Here is a 26,427-nt window from a genome sequence, read left to right as displayed (position 1 = left end):
TAGGGCTTTTAGATGCCCGTATTCGGGTGGAGACGTACGTTATTTAAAAATTGGATGTCTCTACGTAGCGTTGTTTTATCACAATGAGGGAAAAATACATGCATTTATGCAGATTTTTCACTATTTATTTTCTTTAAATATAATACAGAGATTTAATATTTGGTGGCAACAATTTAAAAATTCTTTCACCGTTTATAGTGGATCAACACAAACTGCCAAAACTAAATTAATTGCCCCTTTTGGATAACAAGGAAAAGGAAAAAAGAGGCAGCTAAAAAACATGAAAAGGCTTTACAAAAGGTTTTATTTTAACTTCTAGAAAAACATGAAGGATGGAAAGTAAACGAAACCTTGACATAGACATGACGTAAACAAGCCTTATTCAATAATTGAAAAAAATACGGCAAAAGGAAATTATTAAAGATAATTTCTTGAGATTTTTGACCTTTCCTTTGTTTCATAACAAATTATTTTTCAATCTTCTTTTCGCCTGTAATTTGCTGACAGAGAAAAATATTTCATCATTGCGAAGAATTGATAACTTGAGGTACAACTATTTCATCTGCCAGTGTTTTACAGATCCCCTCGAAATTGGTTCTCACCTGAATATGTTTCATACATTCGTTTATCATAAGTGAAACAAAATTAAAAATTTAATTCTAAGATGTATTTAAAGCGTATATCTTTATCGGCTGCGTAGGAATTTTTAATATGCGGTCTCATTTCACACGGAAAATATTGTTAAGAACTAAATTACGATTCTGAAATGATACTCATCAGAGTAGAGAAAAGCAAGCAAAATTTAAATGCCTAAAGGAAAAGATGTCTTCGTGGAGGACTTTCTAAAGGAAACTGGCTCGTATCCATATTACATATGGGGAAAATCACGAAAACGTCCATGTAGCCAGCCCATTCACCAGGATTCGAACTCCAGACCGAAATACCAGTATACCGCTCGGCCGCTATTGAACCCTCCAATAAGAAAGAAAACATATTTTAATTTTCTGGATACTATCAATTTCTACAGCAGGGAATATTTTCTATGTCGTGGTGGTGTATTTAATTATGGCAAAGCACACTAGGGCTATCTGCCTAAGAGGAGGGATGCCTTTCGTGGAGGACTTTCTAAGGGAAACTGGCTCGTATACACGTTACACATGGGGAAAACCACGAAAACACCCATGCAGCCAGCCCGTTCGCGGGATTCGAACCTCGGACCGAACTACCAGTGTTCAGCGGCTTTACCGCTCGGCCACTGGTGGGCTCTCCTCTATGTCGAAACACTTCGTAATAATTTTTCACTATACATAGACTGTTTGCATATTTTTTAGACAATTTTACATTGCTGTAAAAAAAATTCTTCCGCTTGGAATTTTTTTTCAATCTCAACTATATTTTTAAAAGTATAAATTATCGTCTGCTACTTAACAGTTTTTTTTTTTTTTTTCCCGGCAAAATGTCTCTTTTTTACTTCTTTGTACGAAGTAAAAAGGAAGTATTGTAATCGCGAAAAGTTTCAAGCCGTATATTTCAACGAAAATATCCATTTTGACCGCTTTCGAATGCAATTTAACGATGTTTTTGCGTGACATCTGTACTTAAGGACGGAATAAAAGACTCTTTTCGTCCAAAAAAATTACAAAATTGCTTTAAAATGAATTCTGAAGAGAATTTTTCGTGGCGTCTGTACGAACGTATGTACGTACGTATCTCGCATAACTCAAAAACGAGTAGCTCAGAACGTTGAAATTTTGTATATAAGACTACTATAACATGTAGATGTATATCTCGTATTTTGGTTGCAATCGGCCGCGCCAAACGTATATAAATATATTTATATATATATCCACTCTGTTACCCGGCTCAGTGATCTCAGTTTCTTTACTCTTATATGTTGGTAAATTGTACATTTTTTGCTTTAAAAATGATTGAATAATGTTTTTCTTATCTTCCGGTTAAGGTTTGTATACCTTTAGTAAATCTGTATGCGATATTTTTAGAATTATCAACAATTTTAAAGTTGTTTAAGTGCCGCTAAGCCTAATAATTTTTTTGATGGCGGCCATTGCTTGTTTACATTTGAAAAAGCAGAGTAGTGGATTTGTTGCCAATCTAGAGAAACTAAGCTTCGGGGAAAAAAAAAAAAAAAAAAAATGACGCCTTCATTTATTATTGCGAATTAAATCATGCTTAATCCTTTCTGGAATTTTTTCGAGGAAATAAGTGTTTAAGATTTACTTCGTAATTTTTAATACAGATATTTTAAGTTTTTATGTATTTTTGCGTTGTTGCGAAGTGAGAACTGAATTAATGGAATGAGAAATACTCAATCGTCTGTGAAAAACTGTTTTCTTTTTTGGTTTTGCTTGCTTAATTTCTTTTATACATCCTTCTAGCGTTATTATAGTATTTGAATGGAACATGTGGCAACGATTAGCTAATTCTTCAAATAATATAAATTTTGTGCATTCTGAGTTTTAATATGAACGAAATATAATACTGTTAAACCAGAGTGTCGCTATGTTAAACAAATAGAGTGAATTTTAAAGAATGCATTTATTCTATTGTGGTTTATGCGCTATCGGCGAAATAGATTTAATTCAATCCAATAAGTTTAAACGAAATGCAAGAAAAAAATGCGTATAATTTAATATTCGGTACAAGGAAGTCATGTGGGTACACATCAGATTTTTTAGAGAAGCAATGGATGGAAGGCTGTGTTTGTGTTCTTTTCGAAGAAAATTATTCGTATCTAGTTATTAAAACAGTTTGTGAAAGCCATGGTTTTCCGATATCTAAAGCTACGATTGGTAATGCTATCAACAACAAAGGGGGGAGGGTCAAGATTTAGCTTCAAGCGGAAAAATTGTTTCAAATATTTATCCAGGAAAAAAAACGGAACGTTTCAAATGTTGCATAAGTAAGATCTTTAATTTGTCAGCATATCTTAACACGTCTCGGAGATTTTTATGCTGAAGCATAATGAGCTCAACTGTTATGTAATTTCCGGTGAGATTTTTCAAGGAGTTTGTTTTATTATCATAACGGAATAGATTTTGGTTGAGTACCAACTGGCGAGTTCCTTTCAGCATTGTTAGCCCAAAGTGGCGTTAGCGTAATGGCAGACCGCACATTGAGTTGAATAATGTTAAGCCAATTTCGCTTATTGCGCATGCTTGATGGTGTACCTTTGGCGCGGGGAGAAATATTGGCGACTAAGCAACTCTACGCTAGCTTATTCGTGATCACCATGGCTGTCGAGTGTGTTCGAATGATGTTTACAATTGTAATGTTGTGGAACTTTGCTTATTTGTTATTTTAACGTCCATACCGATTGCACTTGCTTATTTTTCTAATATATATTTCATTGTAATTTGTCAATAACAGTGCATTTAATATTTTTTAACATATGTTCGTAATAATTCGTTATTTAAATGTAATTTGTTTACATGTTATAATTCAGTAATTGTAAACCGGAGTATCTCGCTTAGTTTGTTAGCGTATATTCGCGCTTTTATTTTCTCATTTCGAAGAATTTAATAACTAGCATTAACGAATTGTAAAATTTCTTCAGTGTTATTTGCAAGCACTTGTTATATTCCTCAGTGTTTCTTTATGTATGTACGAATGGAACGTATGGTAAATCCTGAATTTTTTCATTGCTTAAAAGTATAATGAATAAATTTTCAACTAATATATCCTAAATTTCAGTCTTTTTCTGAACGAAAATTTGTACAGTTCCAAAGGAATGTGCAGAATTTCATAGGTATTATATTTTACATTTTGAATGCAAACACTGCTTCACATTACTTCGCAATAATTTCAGCTTTCTAGTTGTTTGAGCAGTACAGCAAAAAATAGTATTTTAACACAGTAATTAATTTACATTTACATTATACTCTACGAAGATTTAAACGCCAGATTTGTTTACAATCAGATGGCGGTACATCTACCATATACCGTATTTATCTTCTTTTCAAATCGCGCCAACACAGTAATTACGCCAAATTGACATTCGTTTAACACTGTTCAACTCAATGTGCGGTCTGCCATTACGCGTGGCGTTAGCCAGGAAGGGTTATTAGTCTCAAAAAGGCATTTTGCGTCTAATCGCTATAAACGTCTGTATCACTTTTCAGATTGCTGCCACCAAATATTATCCCCCTGTATTATATTTAAATAAATTAAATAAAGAAGAATCTACATGTATGTATGTATGTTTCTCGCATTATGAAGAAAACAACGATACCTAAAGTCATCGAATTTTGTGTCCTCCACTCGTACATGTACACCTGGAAGCCCGAATATTAAATTTCGAATTTGCTTTATTATCTATTTCATGTTTTTTAAACATTAACGAATTTTTGATTAAGAAACTCAACCATTTCAAAGCGAGCAGTGGCAACACACTATACGGAATAAAATATTTTTATCGCCAGCGCGTGAGACGGAAATTCTAAAGCTATGCTGTTTTTAAACATTTTTAGCTCCAAAGCTCTAAAAACGTGTATGTGTAAGTGAAAAAAACGCCCCTTTGGGCATAATATAAAAAATGAATGCTTTCAATTTTTTTTTTTGCCCATCATAATGGTGAAAACATTTTTTAATTCATTATGCACATTGAACTATACATATTATTTACATTCAGAGCATAGATATTCTGGAACTTAAAGGTGTCATTCTTAAATAAAATCTGCAAACCGTGCGAAGATAAAGCACAGGAGAAAACGATGGAAGTGAATTTGATTGATTCTTAATTCTAATTTAAACAAATGTTATTGGTAATTTAATTTAATAAGCTTCAATAATTAATTGAAATTATCAAAGACTGCTCGTGAATAATAAGGAGCAATTATTTTCTTTTATTGTATAAGATTCATATAAGAAATTCATTATAAATAATGATAAAGAAAATGCTTTATTTAACTAGAATTTAATTACTTTAATCATGTAACACATACAAAACTATTAATTACTAGATGTATTGACCGCTATCTTCCATTTAGCTTTAATAATGCCAAGGAAAGTAAAATAACAAGAGAAAAAAAAGAATCAAAATATACTTAGAAATATTTATCTGCTTTATTCGACTGATGACGCATGAGATATTCTGTTTTTTTTTTTTTTTTTAAAACATATATTTTTTTTAATTTTATTTATTTTGCTTCAATTAGTGAAGTTTCCGCTAATAAAGTGAATATTTTTGGCTTTTTGAAGAATAAGGATCTGTGTCAGATTTCCGTGAAGCGTGTGTGTGTGTGTGCGATTATGGCAAAGCCTCGAGGGCTATCTGCCTAAGGGGAGGGATGCCTTCGTGGAGGACTTTCTAAGGAAAACTGGCTCGTATACACGTTACACATGGGAAAAACCACGAAAACGCCCATGCAGCCAGCCCGTTCGCGGGATTCGAACCTCGGACCGAACTACCAGTGTTCAGCAACTTTACCGCTCGGCCGCTGGTGGGCGATTTCCGTGAAGCGCAAAAAGGTTTTCTCCGAAAAGTGTTAAGACCCAACAATGATTTATGAAACCAGATTCAATCAAAGATTGAATTTCGCTGATTATTGAATATATTATTATAAATGTTTTTTTACATATCGAAATTGTTAAAATAACGGTAGTAAGTTAAAACGATGAAAATATTGAATGATTTTTGGGTTTGCAAATGAGAGAAAAAAAAAGAAATGTATACTTTTACGAAAGATTTTAATTTTAAATCTAAAAAGACAAAAGACATGCATGATGGGCATTAAAAAAAACTCATCGATACATTTCATGAAAAATTCTGATAATTTCAAGAAAGCTAAAAATCAAGAACAAAATTAAGAACATGTATATAGGAATGGTACTAGACATTTTGCGTTCTGTAATGTCTTTTAAGTTCTATCTCTCAATGTCTTAATTCTAAAAATTTTGCTGCCCCATGAGGCTGCACTGTGAGACTGCCTTGCATATACATTCTAAAAGCTAAAAATTAATATAAATGATTTGACATTTTTTTAGCAAATAAATATTTATTGTAAAAGATAACAGACAATTAATTTCCTTATCCTTCTTATAAGTTCACTGAACTTTGTAACTGTCATGGCCGAATAAAGGCAGAATTTTTTCAATTTGTTTTCATCAAACTGATATATATTATTCGCAATCAGGCCCGTCTCAAAGAAACTGTGGACTCTCGAGCTTTACTAGTGTTCCTTACTTACACTGACGCTCTCAAGAATGATAAGTTTACCAAAAGATGGATCCTTATATTTACAGAGCATGGGTGTTGAACATCATTGCTTACATTTGCAATTTTTTAAATAATTCGTCTCATATTTTCAACAGCATTGCTTACGTTAAAAATGATTCACTTGAAGAGCATTTTAATGACAAGGTTTCTTTAAATGTGTTTAATTTAGAATTCGACTAAATGCAGTTTAACTAGTCAGCACCTTGTTGCTAAACTCCATATGAAATCGTTCAAGTTGAAAGTTTAAATTGATAAATCGTTTAAATTGACAAATCAGAGATTAAAAAGGTAACTGAGAACTGAATAGTTGTTTGATAAATACGTTATAGCAAATAAATGACATTTCAATAATATTTTGGCAACATAGGAAATAAATATTATGATTGTCGAAAGCAGTGCTCGGTCATTTCATGTTACTGCTGCTTTCATCTACAATTTTTTATTCAGCTGCCATTCTCGCTTTTATAAAAGCTAGTCTTTCTGTTGATATCATCCATTTGTAGCTCTGCCGTTTACAAACAAAACAAACAAAAAACTGGCATTTTGATTAGCAACAAATAAGGAATAATTTCGCGTTAAAATTCAGTAATTTTAATTTTTCATGTTAGAAAAATCATTAATTATTAATCGCATAGTGCAATGGGCATGTTACTAAGCTAGTATTAACCCACTCTTTTGAGAATTATGTTTTAAGGCAATGGCAACAGTAATATAATCACACTAGAACATTGTCAATATGGCAAAACGCGGAAGCTGCCGAGTTGGCCTGTGAAGCATGTGGCTCCTCTATGGAGTGTCAATGAAATAACTTCTGAGGCATAAATTCTTGAAAAGTAACGAGACATGTAAAGAGCGAATTTCACGGAGTACCAGGTGAAAAGTCACATTGTATAAGCATTCAGTTGCCAGAAAAAACTCTAAAATGTATAAAAACAATACATATAATAGATGCTTTAAATCTTTTAAAGCATTTTTTTTTTCGAATTGTATTACTTCATAAGCTGAAGATTTAAAAACGGTAAACGCATTTTTAATAATTTTAAATATATATATTACTTCTTGCGTGTTTCTAATTAGTTTTTTCATCTATGTTTTATAAATTCACTCACATCTTAATTCATCGGATTATCTGTTTAAAGATAAACATTTTGATTTAAAATTCTTCAGTAAAGTATTTTGTTTTTTCACTTTCATTTTCAGTTCTCTTAATAGAGTAGAATTCTCTTTTTTAAAGGTTTTTCTGATTATTCTAATTAGAATTTACTTTGTTTTTTCCTTACTGTGGGGAAGGATCAGAATTTTCGGGCGAACTATTATAATTAAAATACTTTGAAATGGTTCATCGGCTAATTCTGGATACAGAAAAGCAAGGATTTTTGTAGAAGGGAGATTTCAATGGAATTCAATGTTCCTTCCTCCTGATGAAGTAGCGGTGAAGTTGATTGAATTCCTCTTCTGTTTTTGTTCATTTTTCTTTAAATTTCATTAATCTTTTCAACTGTGATTTTTCTTGTTTGAAATGTTTTTGGTTTTAACATTTTTAAATTCTTTGTTGCAATTATTTGAAATTTATTAAATATGAATTTCATTTTTTAGTATTAAGTTAATATTCAGTAATTTGCAAATAGCAACATTTAATATTTAGTAACTTGTGAATAGCTACAATTTGAATGCATGTAAAAATAGAACATGTTAGTATTGCAGTGCTCTGTAATATATAATATTCTAGGCTTATAAATAAATTATTTAAACAGTTAAAAGTGCACCATATTTATTTTATAAGCCTAGAATATTATATATGGGTAACTGTGGCATAGAAAAATATAAGAAAAGAGCTACAGTTATTTTATTTTGGCCAATATGAACAAGCAGATAGAAAATAAAATTTCAGAATGTCTTATTTGTAATGAATATCAGAACAAAAACGTAAAGGAACTTATCACATGAAGTTCCTAATTTACCTTTGTATAAAATTGGAACAGATTTATTTGAGGTTAATAAAAGTGTATACTTATCAACTGTAGGTTACTATTCAAACTTTTTTGAAATCTCAAAATTACCAGATACTTGAAGTCAGACAGTGATCAGTTATATAAAATGTCATTTTTAAAGATTATGGTATACCATTAACAGTAATATCTGATAATAGACTCAATTTGCGAGTAAAGAATTTGCCAAGAAACACAAATTTAAACATATAACGAGCAGTCCATATCATCCGTGGTTGAATGGATTAGCAGAGTGTTCAGTACAAACGGGGAAAAAATTGTTCAAGAAAGCTCAAGCAGATCATGCTGATCCTTCCTTAGCATTTTTAGCTCATAGGAACACTTCGACTGATAAGAGGTTAATAAAGTCCGACTTGAAGAACAAAAACCATTCTTTCTTAATCAGAAGAATTATTAAAACCTCAAGTTGTGAAAAAAGTAAAAGAAAAAATCAACTAAGAAAGAATTAAGCAGACTTCATATCATCGTCATATAAAAACATTGCCATCATTAAGCAAAGGAGACTATGTTAGAGTATATCAAGGTAATCGCTTGAAACCAGCAGTTGTAGATGTATATAAGACGCCAAGATCATATATACTGAGATGAGGGTAAAAGACATTAGAGATACTAAAGGAAACAGTTCAACTGCTGTAGAGAATATCAGAGGAACAGAACAAGGACTTAATGCATAGAGAACAGGTGTTATAAAAATATCATTCCAGATTCTCAAGAGCAAAGTTTAAAAGATCAACTATTAAACTCCGCTAACTCAGAAACAAGGGACGTTGAGCAAAGAAATGGAAGTGGAAGAGCGATTAGAAAGCTGAATAGGTATTTGAACTAATTTTGGACCCTTTTAATAAACTTTGAACTCTTTAAAAAGAAAGATGTAACAATCAGTATTTCATTATTTGTAAATGGCAACGTTGGATATTCTTCAGAGAACAAAAATGACGCCAAGCAAGGGAGAAACAGCTCATTATGGTAGATCTGCTCTGTAATATACAATACTCTAAGCTTACAAATAAATTGTTTAAACAGTTAAAAGTGCACCCCTCTTTATTTTATACTATGTATGTTAAACATCTATATGCGTCATTCCCACGTCATCTATCTATCTATCTTTCTTCTCTCTCTCCCTCTCTCTCTATATAGAATTAATCACTAATGTAACACCGTTTGGTTTGTGTTAATTAACTTTACAGTAATCAAATAAGGAGCCTACATTTGTAGCACATATGGATGGTAATATAAAGATATTATATTGTATTTCCTTCTTAAGGCGGGTTCTGCATAAAACTCTAGCAACATCTGATTGATATTTTCAAAGTACAGATTAGGAAAATTTTAGCGACTAAACATAGTAGCCACTTTAACAAGAAAGTACATGATATTTTTATTAATGAATTATAGCTTGTAATAACTGGCTACATATTGAAAAAGAAATTCTTTTAAATGTTTTAAATAATTAATGCAATCCATCCTTAATCTTTTAACCTATTAGCTAAAGAAAGAAAGAAAAAAGAAAGAAAGAAAGAAAGAAAGACGCTTACCTTATATAATAAATTCGTTGCAGGGTTATCTCCGCGAGCAATATCACAAAATACACAATTCCTCGCTCTGTGTTCTATCCGTAATTTTTCATCTTGTTCAAATCTATCTGTATATTTCTCATCGGTAGATACAGGTTGAATTTCATTCACTTGCTTTTCCATCTTCTAGCTCTGAAAGATTTATGAAAAATGAATGTCGTAAATGTTTTCACTTTGCTTTCCGAGATCGGCAACGAATTCAATCGCTTCTGATTGGCCAGTTCTCCCGCCAAAGAAAGTGTCCTGATTGATAGATTTGGTGTAAATTGTGTCAGGAGATTTAATTTTCTTGTTGCTAATTCATCTCTTCCTGTTTTTGGATTCGAAATATTTCCGTAACGCAAAATATTCTTCTATTGTTAAGATGTGGGACAGTATGAGTAAGTAAATCAGAATGTTTCTTTTTTTTAATTATGTATTTTTGTAATGTTGTAGTTATGTGTATATTTATTTTGCATACACTTACATTTAGAATAGTAAACAAATCACTTAGTTGGAAAAAAATCTGTTGCATTTTTTTCAAAATTAAGTTCAAAATAAGGGTTGGATTCCTTATAATTGTAGAAATTTTGATTCTTGCAGTACTAAAAACAGTTTCTTTTAATGATTTGCATAGTAAGGGTAAATACTAACACACGGTAAACTTGGTATAAACTTGACATATTACTCTAATTAAGTAACTTTTTTCAACTGTCATTGTAGGTGATAAGTAGAAAAAAGTTTGAATTCTTAAATGCATAAGGGAAGAAAGAAAGCTGTCTCCTGTAATTGAAATTTAATGCTTGTGTTTCCCAAACTGTACGTAACGTTTTTCCAAATACATAAGCTTTCATTAATTTGAATTATTAGGTCCTAAAAAAATTATTTGAGTTATCGAAAGTAATCTAAAAAGTCAACTGCAAGGGGGATTTACTGAAAATATAGTTCTATAAACTGTTACAGTACTTTTACATTAGTTTTCAGGATAGCTTTATTTACAAATTTCTTGCTCATGCATGTTTGTTCATAACAGTAACGTTTAAATCCTTGTGCTGTACTCTTAATTTTTTTTTGTCTTTTAGTACAGTATTTGATATTCTCGGATTCTGTGTGAAGTCATGGTTTTAGATAAGTTTCAGTCCATATTTATTTGCACTTTACGACTTGGATCATGCATGAAGGACATTTTTCATAATTTTCGGTTTTGCTTCAAATACAGTATTTTTCACTTGGTGCAGTATTTTAAAATGTATGTGTTCCAAAAATGAGCAAACGTGACTGGATTCAGATAGTGGTCTGGGCTTTAACAAGATTAAAATCCAGACCTAAAGAATCTTTCACAAGATGAACATCTTTTCAAAAATGTTGTAGGATTTCAAATTATGCTCAAGTGAATAATGGTATAGTGAATGGATAATCATATTTTATTTATTATGGAAAAATTAAAGATAAAATTTTTATTTATTTATGTTATCAAATTTTTAAGATTAGCAGTATGAATTAGTGAAATTTATTAGCGATTTTAATTAACTGAGATTTTTAAAAGTTCAGCCCTTATTCAAACTATTTAAAATTTCAGATTATCTGGTTTTTAAATTAAAATTCATTATGTATTTTTTCAATTTATAATGGCATTTGTGTACTTGTTATACTTTTAACTACATAATTTAGGATTTCAGTTTATGAGAAATTCAACTGTTCTGCATTAACAGTATTAAATTAAAGTTGAAGTATTAATTAAAGTAAATCTGGAAATTATCAGAAAACAAATGTTTATTATACTTCTGTTTTAACCTTAACATTGGTAATTTTGTAACTATCTGTCAGATGGCACTTCAAGAAGCTGTAATTAATTTATTTTGCGATTTCTAATATTACTTCTCTGAAATGAAGAACTTGTATTGCTTCAAAACATAAATAAAATCTTATCAGATGATGAATATGTTGCAGCATCATTTAATGCCGTTGATAATATTATATAGTTAAATGAAGGAATTGTTTCAGTATTTTATGTAAATAGCTGATCGTTGCAGATAATTGTGGGATAATATGATTAAACATAAAATTCTTTATATGCTGCATATAAAATAAATAACTTAAAGTGCTCAATAAAAGGCTGTGTACAATGACAGAGTGCACAATTCTCTGACTTTTTTTTAAGCAAAAACAAATTGCTGTGTATAATGCTATGCGAGTATATTTTAAATGCTTCATTTAAAGTATATCCATAGAGCTATGAGGAAGTTAGAAAAACAATTTTGATGCAACTTTTGAATATATTTTTACAAAATCTTAATTCTTAAATGTCTGTTCTAATAAATTAAATCATACTAACAATGATGAAGAAAAATGTATTTCTACAACTAATGGTTTTGTATGTTAATTTTATTAGTTTATTGAAATGTAATGAAATCTTTCATCTTATTCTTAATATTTGTTTAATATTGTAATTCATATTTCGGTTGATCTTTACAATATGGTAACTGGTAGTTTGGCGACATTTTGGAGGCGATAAAGGTTACTACCTGGGACTTTGGTAATAATGTGAGCAGTACTCAGTTCCGATTATGCATTATTTTGCGTGAGGGAAATGAGAGATCATGGGATATGTCATGTGATATTAATGGACGAATTACGGTTCTTTAATCGGAAAAGGGGGCAAATCGGGAAAAAATGTGGAAATTTTGTATTTAGCTTTATTCTGTGTTGTGTGAAACAGTGTTGTGTAATTTTTGGATCCCATGGCCCTAACTAAAATGATTCGAAATGGGTATTTAGGCATTGTGATAAAGAGAAGTTTGCTTTTTATTTAGCGGAGGAAGTATGGAGGAAAAATTCGCAGAAAAATCTTTGAATAGTTTTATTGAATGAATTAGAAAAGTGTATCCGCCACGTAATTAAGATTCTGAAGAAGATTAGGTAAGTTAGTATTTTTAATTATTTGAGGATATTATTTTTATGCATTGTTCTAAATGTAAGGTGGAAAGGAATTTGGTATTGGGAAAATTGTTATTAGCAATGATTTAGTTTAAAGTAATTAGGATTGTAAGGTAATTATTATTAATTTAATGTATGTGCTCATTTATATTTTAAGTAGTGTTTTTGAATTTAATTATATTTTAATGAAATGATAGTTATTTTGTGAATTTTATGTTTATAGGAATTTGGTATACGTTTAAATTGAAATAAACGTGCATGGAAATAATTTAAATATTTGATACTAAGTATTTGTAATACTTGCGGTATGAATTCGTTGGTGACGTGTATAATGTAATAGATGATTTAGAGGTAAAAGTTTTTGGATATTTTATTTATTTTATATGTGGAAATGTTCATATTGGTAAAGGGTAAATACTTTTTCGTGATCAGGTAATTTCATATATGTTCTTTTTACCGGGTTTAAAGATTGAGAAAATTGTCATGTATTTTCGTGAAATTTTTCTAAATTATGAGAAAAAAGCAGTGTGCATGGATATAGTGAAGAGTGTGCGCAATGCCATTTTTGTGCAATTCTGGGATGTTTTTTTAAGTAAAAATAAGTCGGCGTGTACATGGTTTATGTGTATGTGTTATTTTGAAAAACGCGTAAGGTGTATGGTATTGTGCACTTTTTCCCAATTTTGCAGTGAATATTTGTCATGATTAAGCAGTTTGGCTTGATAAAATTTCTAGCGTAAGTGTAATTCGGCTAGTAGATTGTTGGAAGAAGTGTTCAGTAGATAAGAAGAAAAGAAACATGTCTTTACTTCGTGAAGACAAAATGGCGGCGGGGGAAAAAAAATAGAGGGTTGCTGTAGGAGAGTTGGTTGCCAAATTTTCGCCAAAAATTCGCCAAGTTACCATAATGTAAAGATCAACCCATATTTCTTATATAATTAATAAAATATTGTAAGCTACCATTATTAGATTCTAATTTCATCAGTTATAAATGTAAAAAGTTACCTGTTGATATATATGGTAGCAGTATGATAGATGTTAATTTGAAATTTAATATTTCATTAAATATCAAATCGTTCTTCTGAAACTTGCACCCTTAACACCATCCCTTTCATTTTTTTAACCAAATGGATTGGATGATTATATTTGTTTCATTTTCATTTGTTAATTTGTTTTTCGAATAATTAAGTAGTTCACTTTTTATTGTATGAAATTTATATTCATAGAGAGATATTTATACGTGACATTTAGCTAATGATAAGCTATTGAGGGCTCGCACAAGACCTTTGTTAAATTTTTAATACACCAGTCTTTTGGTTTGCTTGTTTGTTTATTAAAAAATGTGGATGCATATTGTTTATGTCATAATAATTTCTTATTAAAGCATGAAATAAAAATGAATGATTTTCTAGTTTTCTTGAGACATCTTTAATAGGAAAACTGCATAATGAAATTCTTAATAGTGTGAAGAAATAAAGTTATTTAATAGCACTGTAGTTGTTTAAACTTTCAGTTCTTTGAGCAGTTTTTCCACAAAATCTTTCTGTAACATATTTTAGATTTAACAATGTTGTCCTTAAATGGGAGATATTCAAGAAAGTTAGTTCTAAGCCTTGCTTAAAAAGCTTTATTGAAAAACTATCTCTTGGCTTTGTAAATTTTGTAGACCAACTGACATATAAAAAAAAAAAGTGACAGCTTCTAGAATGAGTTGTGGTATTTTTGTAACAAAAATAGTGCTTTTCTATTAATGTGGCATCAGTCACAAAATATGCATCAAAGCACCAAGTGTCCTAGCCTGTTTACATTGTGTCAGCAATAGTGTCGTTGTGGACACATGGGAAGAAAAGGTATCAGTTCAGTAAATTTTCTAGCTTAGATTTTTCATTTGCTTTTGTGTTGAATTGCAGGCAGTCATTCTTCATTGAATTTATGCCCTTTATGATAGGGATCATGCCCTCTGTAATTATGCCCACTTTGTGTACATATGGAACAAAAGGTTTCCCCCCCCCCCTTGTGTACACAGCGATTTGTTTTTCCTTAAAAAAATCTCGTAGAATTCTGCACTTTGACATACACAGCCTTGCTATTGTGCACTTTAAGTGTTGTTATATTTGTTATATATAAAATAGTTATTTTTTCATGAAACTTTATTTATCATTGAGGGGGACATCATCTAGTTAAAATTTCATATCAGTGTATATGCTTTGCATTAAGTGACATCCTGTTAACAGAAAAGAACCAAAAAAATTATACCTAAATATTTTTCACATGGAAAATTTCCAAATTTATATATATTGAATGGGGATACCTAAATGCATCTAGTTACTGTATTTGCCTGCATGTGAGACACACTTTTTTCTTTGAAAATAGGTCTGAAAAACGGGTTGTGTCTTATACGTCAATACTCAATTTTTGATTACATTCTTTTCTGAAAATTTTCACTGTTAGGAGTTAAGCGATTTTTCCCACCCTCGTTTCCTTGCGGAGTGTGGGAATATTTCAGTTACGTTGAGTTCAGTGAATGCGCATGTGCTGTCACCGACGATCACATCTGAGTTCTTTTAAACTTTCCAGTTTTTGTGAACGACTTTAAAATGTGTGAAATTTCTACTGTTCAATTTTCTTAAATCTGTTGGAAAGTTATAGCTTGAAAACAACATCGACATTGCTATAATATAGCATACAAGCTACATGTGATTGCTTATGCTAAATAATATAGAAACAGGGCTGCAGAGAGACACTTTGGGCCCCTTCCCCAACTGAGAAAAGAATAAATCAGGAAGAAGATCTAAGAAAAGGAACTTGCAGTAAACATAACCTTCGAAGGGGAATTTCACAACGGCCTGAACTTGAGGCAGAGCTGAATACTTGGATTTTAGACCACAGAAAAGCGAGACTTTTGTCTCTATAAAAATGATTATTCATCAAGCGGAAACAATAGCGACTGATAGAAACTATTTGACTGGATCAACATCATGGTGTTAAAAATTCAGGAAGAGAAACCAGCTTTGTATGTGGACTAAAACAAAAATTCTGGATGGGGCAGAGGACAATTTGTTGTATGAGGACTCGGATGCTGATTTAGAAGAGGTTTCAAGTGACTCTTCATTTGGTCTGGTGATGTGTATCCGGGTTTTGACGAAGAAGATTAAAAGGTGTTTTTTTCCAGATAGATTGGGTATTTGCAGAAAGTATTAGTTTGTATTACTTTATAGTTAAAATACTGTAAATTCATTATAATGATCAGTAATAAAGTTTTATCCTGCTCAAATGTGTATAAAAAAGGGAGTGCATCTTATACGCCGGCAAATATGGTATTTTCCATGTAAGAAATATTCTGGTAGCTAGAAAGAGAAGAAATTAAGTCAAGCTTGGATGAAAAGGATATGAATGTGATTCTTGAAGGCTGCAGATTTTACAACCTCTGTTTTTATAATAAAGCAATATATAATATGATGATAATCTGGTTCATATGAAAGTATTGTAAGCATGATAAAATGTTAATGTGAATTCACGATGTGTGATAATAGTTAACACGGATAAGCAAAATGAGTTGCTGCATTTTCATATTTTGCTTTTGACCATTTTTGACAGTGTCACCAGTTTGATTTTATGTAACCTTTAGTCAGCTAGGTTAGGTTTTGTAAAGAAGTTACAAGTTCACTGCTATTTCTCTGTTTTTATGATGCATTTAAAAAAAGGGAGGTTTCTGTTGCATTTTGAAAAGAATTAAAATTTGCCTCTTACTGAATAGCAATCAGTAGCACGTTTTAAAATTGAGGAACTAATTATATTGCTTCATATATTCAAAACATTAAAAGACTGTGGAGTTTGTCGGAAAGACACACTAAAAGCCTTTACGAAACAGCACATTGCTACCTAGATTTCTGCTCAAGTGAATTTATGTGGTGTCAAGTTCATAAAGACAGTTTTATTCACATTTTATATTCAATTAGATATTTTGGGCTGCTAGAATAACTGGCAATAATGTTAATGAATTTCTTTGTCATGTAATCTCAAAACCTGAGCTCATAATTATTTAAGCTTTCATATGCTGTAGCTATAAATTTTATTCATTGATTATGTAATTAAATAAAGAGCAATCTGGTATTATCTAACTAAATAAATGGCACTCTATTCCATCATACTTCCACAGGAATCATTGGTGCAATTTTTCTCGTATTAAAATGAAATTATTTCTTGCAAATCTGCTATGATAAGAGGATAAGTTTGTTTCAAATCTGGCAATATTATTAAAATAAATATAGTTACACCACTGAAGAAATGCTGTATAGGCATTGAAAATACTGGTTGTATTGAATGATAGTTCAACCTTAGAGACTAATATTGTTACGAATTTTGTACTATAATGTAACATAAAAAGTAAGAAGTGGACCATCTCCAATGGGTAAGGTTTCAGAGACAAGTCACATAGGTAAATGGCTATCTCATTAAGTTGGCAAAATATTGCTTAGCTGGTGATGGTTTTGGTAGCTTTTTTTTTTTTTTTTTTTTTTTCAAAATCTTGCAAAAAATCGCCAAAAGCCGCTAAACTTGGTAACCATTTGGTGACATTTTTTTCCGTTCCTGCATAGCTATAATTGATTCCAATATGTAATCGTATCTGGCCCTCATGTGTGACTTTAACTGTATATGCCTTTTAGTAATTCCGAAAAATGGAATGTGCTGGAAATTCCTTGGTGGCCAGGGGAATACTATATAAGATCAGAAAGAGCGTCAGTTCTCAGTTTTTTAGTTCAGAGTTGCCTTCGGAGTATTGAGAGATCTCTGTGTGAGCTTTGCTCTTTAGATGCACTTTGTACAGCATTGTGTTTAATATTCTTAGTAGTTTGAAGTGGTAACTAATGACTGTGCTCTGTCATACAGGCTTTTTGATGGTAAGATCCAGAACTGTAAAGTGCTTCTATTGGGAAAATAAATTTGATCAAACTATCATTTCAATTCAAATGAATCTGTGTGCATTCAATCCATTTATGAACCTGTACACATGTAACAATATGTATAGTGCACGTGTAACAATATGTATTTAATTAGTAACTTTTTTTAAACATTGTGTACAGATTTCAATAAACAGTTGACACTTATTTTCTGCTATGCCAATAAAAATGAGTCTTTGCATTAAGAAATGTTGCTTCCCTTTTCATTTGAAGGAAAATATATATTCTCTCTTAGAGTGTATGTATTAGTTTCAAACCTGAAATTAGACTTATAAAGCTAATCATAACAGAACCTGAGCTAATTTTTGATCTTATATCAGCATATAAAGCTAATTTTGTGTGATTTTGATCATGATATGGAATGAAGCTTCAGGTCTGCCAAAATCTTGATAAAGTAATGGCAAGCTCATGTAATTTTCATGACAAAATGGAAAAGTAAGCATTATTGAATCATTATACAGTTATATAATTTTTTGATAAAAAGATAGCTGGTTGATCTTTGGATTACGGTAACTTGGTGATTTTTTGGCGAAAATTTGGCGACCAACTCTGCTACAGCAACCCTCTATTTTTTTTTTTTTTTCCCGCCACCATTTTGTCTTCACGAAGTAAAGACATGTTTCTTTTCTTTTTATTTACTGAACACTTTTTCCAACAATCTACTAGCCAAATTACACTATACTAGAAATTTTATCTATCAAAACTGTTTAATCACGACAAATATTCACTGCAAAATTGGGAAAAAGTGCACAATCGGAAATTCCTTGCACGTTTTTCACAATAACACATACACATAAACAATGTACACGTCGACTTATTTTTACTTAAAAAAAATATCCCAGAATTGCACAAAAATGGCATTGCGCACACTCTTCGCTATATCCATGTACACTGCTTTTTTTCTCATAAATTAGAAAAATTTCATGAAAATGCATGACAATTTTCTGAATCTTTAAACCCAGTAAAAAGAACATATATGAAATTACCTGATCGCGAAAAAGTATATACCCTTTCCAAATATGAACATTTTCACGTATAAAATAAATAAAAACTTTTAACTCTAAATTATCTATTATATTATAAACGTCACCAACGAATTCATACCGCAAACACTACAAATACTTAGTGTCAAATATTTAAATTATTTCCATGCACGTTTACTTCAACTAAAACGTATACCAAATTCCTACAAACATAAAATTCACAAAATAACTATAATTTAATTAAAATATCACTAAACCATGTACACGTCGACTTATTTTTACTTAAAAAAAACATCCCAGAATTGCACAAAAAATGGCATTGCGCACACTCTTCACTATCCATGTACACTGCTTTTTTTTCTCATAAATTAGAAAAATTTCACGAAAATGCGTGAAAATACTCAACGTATACTACTCAAACATATTCCAAAATACTACAAACATATAAATAAGCACATACATTAAATTAATAAAAATTAGATTACAATCCTAATTACTTTAAACTAAATCATTGCTAATAACAATTTTCAAATAATACCATTTTAATTTATTTACTCCTTACATTTAGAACAATGCATAAAAATAATATCCTCAAATGATTAAAAATACTAACTTACCTAATCTTCAGAATCTTCATTACGTCGCTGCAGTACTACTGCTAATTTCTAAATCCTAAATCCTAAATCCTAAATCCAGTAGTCAACTGGAAGTCTATTCACCAAGTAATAAGAAATTAATAAAATTTCACCTATACTCAAACTACTTTCAGCAAACCACGTACCCTTCCTTACACTCCTTTTCACAAAATGTCCATTTTCACCATATTTCTTGCACAGCCATTTAAACTTCTAATATCCTTACTTTCACACAATCTCAACTTATTATTATTATCAGATAAACGCATTAAAAATTTAGAATTCACTTTACATAGCGCCATGCAATCCGAAAATTAATCAACACTATTTCACACAACACACAATGAAGCTTTTCCAAATTAACACCTTTTTCCAATTAAAGAACTGTAATTCGTCCATTAATGTCATGTTTCACACAACACAGAATATAGCTAAAGACGAAATTACCAGATTTCCCCCCTTTTTCGATTAAACAACTGTAATTCGTCCATTAATGTTGCATGACATATCTCATGATCTCTCATTTCCCTCACACAAAATAATGCATAATCGGAACTGAGTGCTTCTCAAGTCCTAGGTAGTAACCTTTATCGCCTCCAAAATGTCGCCAAACTACCAGTTACCATATTCCAAAGATCAGCCAGATAGCTCAACCAAATACCTAAATATAATAAAAATTTATGATGAATACATAAGGATGCTTTCCTCTAATATATAGTCAACTCCAGATTAATTGGGTAATACTAGTGATGATGTCCATTGGTAATCCATAGCTAGTTAAAAGGTATAGAAAAGAGGTTTCATTAGTCACCACCTATGCTGTGATTAATGAAAAAAATCTTGATAATTTTGCTTGTATTTTCCTGCAGTTTAATAGGAAGAATAAGTTCAGTTTGGTTACGTAGTATAAATCAGTCTTCAAAGTTTCGTCTTTTGCAAGTGCACATCTACATCTCTTTTTCTGTCTGTTTCTGTCCATGTTTATGCTTTTCTCGCTGTAAATGCTATTTATTTTTATTTATGCTTATATTTCGACAAGAGTCAATTAGAAATAGAAGAATGATTACACTTGATTTGTTTTTAAAATTATACAATTTACTTTTAATGGATGATTTAACAGCATTTACGGTACTATTCCGTTTTGAGGACCATAAAAAAAATCAGCGAAAATATATGCGCAAAAGCGCCAAATCTAGCAAACGCGCCCATTTAACAGCGCGCCAAATCTAGCGTACGCGCTGATTTCAGATTGCATAATGCGTAAGTTTATATAGTTCTATATTTCTTAAGACACCATTAAAATACCAGTTTAACTTTTAAATCCTTTTTTTGATATCCTTGAATTTAAAAATTTGCGAATTGCCCATGAAGAAAAGTCTGCAATAGAATTTTCGGTAAAGTGCACAATCACCCACTGCTTGACGCGTGTTTAAGAATTGCACATACTCGGTATCCATGTACACATCAACCTATTTTCACTTTAAAAAAATCCCAGAATTGCACACAAATGGCACTGCGCACATACTTGACTTTATCTATGTACACAACGACCTATTTTCACTTAAAAAGTAAAAGAAAATTGACAAAAATTCAATTGTTACCGTTGTAAAAAGCGGCAAACAAGTAAGTCAGCGATTTTGCACTTTAGAAAATTATGTTTGAACAACCAACGAGATGAAATTATGCTTTAGACATAACTCGGTAGCAAAATAGCGATGCAGGCATCCATTCAGTTATGTTTAGCAATCTTTATATAAATTATAAAAATGATCTGAAATAGTTATTTATTCTTATGCTTCCATTCAGTCATGTTTAGCCTTTTTTATATAAATTATACTAATAAAAAAGTACTATATGAAATTAACTTTTCATCTAAATTAAAACATCAATCTTAAATAGTTATTTACTATTATACTTCCTTTCTTGCATTAGGGTTGCCGAAATTATTTTTGGCAGCACTGGCATCAACAATAGTTTGGCGATTTTTTACGGCCCTCGAAACCGAATAGTACTGCATTTACTTATTCTAGATTATGTTCAATTAAATTATTACTGTTGTAGATAAAAACATTTCCCATGTACCATAACATCATCTGGTATCTTGTTAACCGTGCAGTCTTCTGTAGGCGGTTTTGTTCTATGTTGATTGTTTATAATAATAATTTTTCCATTATTCCACAATAAATAAATGATACTTAAGTATTTTTCTGTGGACCATGTCAACAAACAAAAAATTATAACTGTAGAATACAATTTAATGGCTTATTGTTAAGCATAATGTGACTGTTATGGTAAAAACCAGAAGTCTGGTAAATCCTAGGTTTTACCCTTGAAACCTAGCTTTTACCAAAGTGTCTTGGTAAAAGTTCCATGTATGCTTTGATACGATTCCACTTTGGCCTTTTACCAAGCCTTTGTGGTTAGGAGTTACCAAAGCTTTACGGTAAAAGGCCAAAACGGAGGATTGCTTATGATGGGATTTTCCGTTCTCATATATATTGTGTACAGTGTATCACAAAAGAAGTTAAAACATACTTTATGATTAGTAATATAAATTGTAAAAGTGATCAAAATAAGGTATTATTTAAGATTATGTCGATGAACCTGTCTTGTAATTATTTTTCAAAGAGTTACAAGAAATAAAAATTAAAAAATACAATATTTATGCCATTTCACAAATAAGATCCCACGTGAAAAGCTGAATTAATGCATCTCTGAATAACTACTGAAAAGATTTCATTAATTTTTTTAAATAATTTTGGCAATAGTTAAAAAAAAATAAATTGATAGCTCAGGGGAAAAATTACAAAATTTTAAAAATAAGAAAAATGTATGTTTTTCTTTAATTCATCTAATACTCCTTACTACCTGTTACAAGAAGGTTGCCTATTATGGAATTTTGAATTATAAAGTAGATCAGTTGATTTGCATAGATACATCTTCATAGTACACTTCTTTGAACAATTAAAGAAAGTTTTTTACTACTTCAGTTATTACTCCTGTACCAACTTCTTTGATGTTTAAAAATTTTTCTTTGCGAAAGGTAACGTCATTTCTTGTGTACAATGATTTTAATTTATCAAACTTAGTACCAATAACATAAAACTCATTATTTTTAATTTCTGTAATAATGGTTATTTGTGATTTTGAATCTATTTTCTATCTATCAATATCAGGTAACTTTATTTTAACATTTTGTCCAAAATAGATTTCAGAAAGCTTTTAGTAGATGCGACCTTCATCTTCTTTGCCTGCTTCTCAAGTCCTTCCTTAGCTGTCTCTTGAAACACTTTCACATTTTGAACTTTGTTGATAATTGCCCCTGTTGTGTTGCAACATATATCTTTTTTTTTTTTTTCCCAATTTTAACTTTAGTATCTATTCCATCATTATGAATTCCCTTCCCTTCTTTTTCACATGTATTGTTATTATCTTTCAATTCTAAATCAACTGTTGATTTGAGATTAGTGCCTTCATCTTCTATATTAACCATGCATTCATTATTAATATTTATAATTTTCTTCTGTGTAAGTATATATTAGTAACGTGGCCTTTTCAGTGGCCATGTTACTAACCCAACTACATGGCAAAACTGAGTTAGCAAGTCCCAGTTTCATAAGACAACCAAGCATAGCTTTGTAGTGTAAACATTTGATTGCCTCGTGATATGCTTTGTTTTTCATTGCTTGAATAAATTTTAATCCATCTGGCCACTTTTCTGTTTTATTTGTTTCCTTCCATGTTGCCAACATGTTCTCAACGTCTTGGTTTGCCCTTTTGACAGAACCTTGCTACTGACTATGTCTCGGCTTACCATGAACTATTTTTATATCACTTCACATTTCACGTAAATTGTTTATGATTTGGTTGCGAAATTCCCTCTCGTTGTTGGAATGGAAAATGGCTTCAAAAGTTGTGAAAATATCCAGAAGGTTATTTAGTACTTCATCAGCTCTTTTACTGTGTAAACTTTGGTATAAGACAGATTTTGTAAGATGATCTTGATACACTAAAATTAATTTCGTATCACGATCAGGACTGGGCTGCATACCTATTAGATCAATCTGGCATCGAGAATTCATGTCACTATGCACAATTGGTTTGATTACAATGCTGTTTTTCACAGTTTTTTGTTTCTTCTGACATGGTTTACATAGTCCCAAATACACGACGATAGATTCTACTGTTACAGTCTTGTACTTGCAATTCAATTCAATGATTGACTTGACACAAGTTTGGAGGGAACTCTATCAACTTTTACAGTCAATGGGAAAATGCATAACTACTAACCCTTTGCGCTCCGCATGCTTTTGTACCACTGCCTACCAGCAACTCCGGCACATTTTCGCAGCGGAATGCAGCATCCAGAATATCTGCATAAATCTCCTTCTTGTAAATATTTTACCAAAGAAAGGGATGTGACTATTCTCCTTAACTGACCAATAATCCTGCATATTCGCCAGGGGTATCGTACCCATATTGATAATAACTGCAATAAAAGCCCAAAACTTATTCTCTTCCACCGCACGCCACGTTTTCCAAATAGAATTACTAAATATTTCTTTATTCTTTAGAAAATTTTCTGCGTAATTGCTGGTTTCGTTTATAATTGCATTTACCAGTTTGTTTATGAAAACTAATTTGAAAAATTGTGTCGGCCGTACAATATTTGTATGAATTTGTGGTCCAATGACCTTTGGCAATACACTAAAATGTATTCTATCCGGAATATCTAATTCTTCCGTAACATCGCGCCATTCATCCAAGTCTTCCAGCGACTCTTCGCTTTCACTTTCAATAACTACCATTCGTCGTCTCTTTGGTAATATAATTTCGGAACCACTACTTGAAGTGTCAGAATTATAATCAACATTGTCTTCCACAATATCTTCTAACAATGAAAAATCAAGCACATCTTCACTATCACTCAACTCTATAATCTCATCACAATAATTATTTTTCTTCATGTTGCTAACCATAAAATGGGTCAAATAATGTTTCAATCGTAACATGAGCGAAGCTGAGCACGTTTTAACTACAGATAACAATTGCCAACACCGGCGATTCCGTGACATCTTAAGCCTAATCATGCTAAAAACATTGAGCTCCGCAGCGGAGCCTATGGAATTACGGAACAAATGATGGACGGCTCCGTAGCGGAGCCAACGGAGCACTAAGGGTTAACCCTTTGCAGTTGTATTAAGTTATATGTAGGTATTATGCTGGTCAGAATTAATTTTCATTGAACAAACAGTAATACCTAATATGCAAGATTATGAAGCTATCCAGTATGGTTCTTTGCTGTCATAGCGGAGAGCGAACATATAACTAAAATGGTAAAAAAGCTCTGGTGGTGAGAGTAGACATATGACTGGCAAAAGATTGATTTTATTTTATTTTATTGTATTATTTTTTTTTTTTAAAGGCAGGACCCACTTAATTTGTAAGAAATGTTTGCTTTGCCTACTGCTTGTTCTTATGGTGTAATTAGTTGCATATCGGGCTAATAAGTGTAAAATCCCGAGTTTGAGTCTGGTGAACGCATAGCTGATTCTTAATGTTTCTAGCCTCGAAAACATAACGACTGTCCAGGTGCTGACCTACTATAAAATGGCAGATGATATTTGGCCACTGCCTCATAGTTGATTGTGTCTTGTTCCAATCCCCTCTGTTGCCATTTTAAGTATGGGAGAATAAAAGGAATTTTCATCTTCCCGACTGCATGTTCTCAGGGTGTAACTGGTAATATGTCCGGCTGTTGGAGGATCTGGAGTTCAAATTTTGTTGAGGGCATAGCTGAATTTTCATGCTTTTTGCTTTGAAATAAACCTAATAGCTCTACAAGTATGCCCTATTAAATGCTATATTGATGTGCCTGGGTTCGTATCCCAGAGAAGGAATTACTCTTGGTATGGATGTGTGGCAAGAGTGCACTCCATAAGTGGTGAACCAAAAATCCTCTGGAAAGGTTGGTGGTAGCGGAAGAGGAGTGTGAGACTCTTAGATCACTCCCCGGGGGGGGGCTTCCTCAAAACTGGAGCAGAAGCTTAACAATTAGCTAGGTACAGCAATATCTCAGTCATCTGTAGTACTACAAAGGTGCCGACCTATTATAAATTTATGCTAACTGATTGAGGAGCTGTAATTGTCATTGTTGCTCAGTGAACACAATGTGTTTCAATTGATTAATTGCATTAATCAGCCAAAACACAATATGTTTATTGCATTAATCATAAGCATTTAGTTGCATTTATCAAGGCTTTCCTGTGTTATATTTATAAAAGTTTTGGTTCTCATTTTTGATAGATTGTTGGTTATTACCTTTAAAAATGTCTAAGAACTGCAGCTTCAAAGATGAATTTATATTTAAAAAACAGGACATCCCCCTTTGACAACTAATGTTTTCCATTTGAACTGAAAATGTAATAAAACTCCCAACTATGGCATTAAACCAATCGAAAAGCTTATGCAACTAGAATATTTCAGGGAAATTAGGGGAATGAAGGCTTATAGGAAAGAATAACAAATTAAATAAAATTAGCTGTTTAAAATAATTATAAATCCCTACATACTCATGTACTTTTCAAAAATCATACATAGATGACTTTCCTTCTATTATTTCCTCAAAGAGATGTAATACATTTGCGACGTGCACTGTTTGCCATTGTGATTTTTTGATTTCACATGGTGGAAGGGCCGATGTTCTCAAATATATGCATATGCAAAAGCACAAGGACAATATGAGTTCTCTTGAAAAAAATGAAAGATTAATTTTTTCTTTGGAAACAAAAGTCCAGAAAGTTATTAACGCAAAATGTACTTTTTGCATAAGAATTAATAACTGAACTTTCAGATATTAATTAGTAACTTGTTACTTTAAGTTACAGTTGAATGTGAAGAATCTTAAGAACTGATAAGTGAATAATTGCTTGAGTTTGTGTGACAACAACAAAATTTGGGCATTCCCTGCTCCGTGAACTTAATCACACCACAGGTCCACTTCCCCTTTGAGGCACATCGTAGAGGTTCAACCTCTACTATTACTCCTCCAGAGGAGTGACGCACCACCTGGAATTTACCAGGCAGCACTGGTCGTCAATTGCTACCTGCCAGT

The 26,427-nt window shown here is 31.6% G+C and overlaps 2 protein-coding genes across 2 annotated transcripts in view; one reads left to right on the top strand and one right to left on the bottom strand.

The window, feature by feature from the left end:
• Nucleotides 1–9,962, bottom strand: part of LOC146998975 (adenosine 5'-monophosphoramidase HINT3-like) — a 45,675-nt gene extending 35,713 nt beyond the window's left edge. The window contains exon 1 of the mRNA XM_085812146.1: nucleotides 9,780–9,962. Coding sequence (XP_085668272.1) covers nucleotides 9,780–9,941 — 162 coding nt within the window. The 5' untranslated portion in view covers nucleotides 9,942–9,962. The remainder of the gene's footprint in view (nucleotides 1–9,779) is intronic.
• Nucleotides 9,963–10,028: 66 nt separating this feature from the next.
• RPA2 (Replication protein A2) overlaps nucleotides 10,029–26,427 on the top strand; it is a 75,721-nt gene continuing 59,322 nt past the window's right edge. Inside the window, exon 1 of the mRNA XM_085812145.1 lies at nucleotides 10,029–10,198. Within this exon, the coding sequence (XP_085668271.1) occupies nucleotides 10,183–10,198 (16 nt within the window). The 5' untranslated portion in view covers nucleotides 10,029–10,182. The remainder of the gene's footprint in view (nucleotides 10,199–26,427) is intronic.

Source organism: Stegodyphus dumicola, chromosome 2, assembly GCF_044657685.1.
Source record: "Stegodyphus dumicola isolate Sdum_Otavi_A_Nest chromosome 2, ASM4465768v1".
NCBI classification, from domain to species: Eukaryota; Metazoa; Arthropoda; class Arachnida; order Araneae; family Eresidae; genus Stegodyphus; species Stegodyphus dumicola.
Note: the sequence above shows the minus strand (reverse complement) of the source record. Positions and strands in the feature narration are given on the sequence as shown.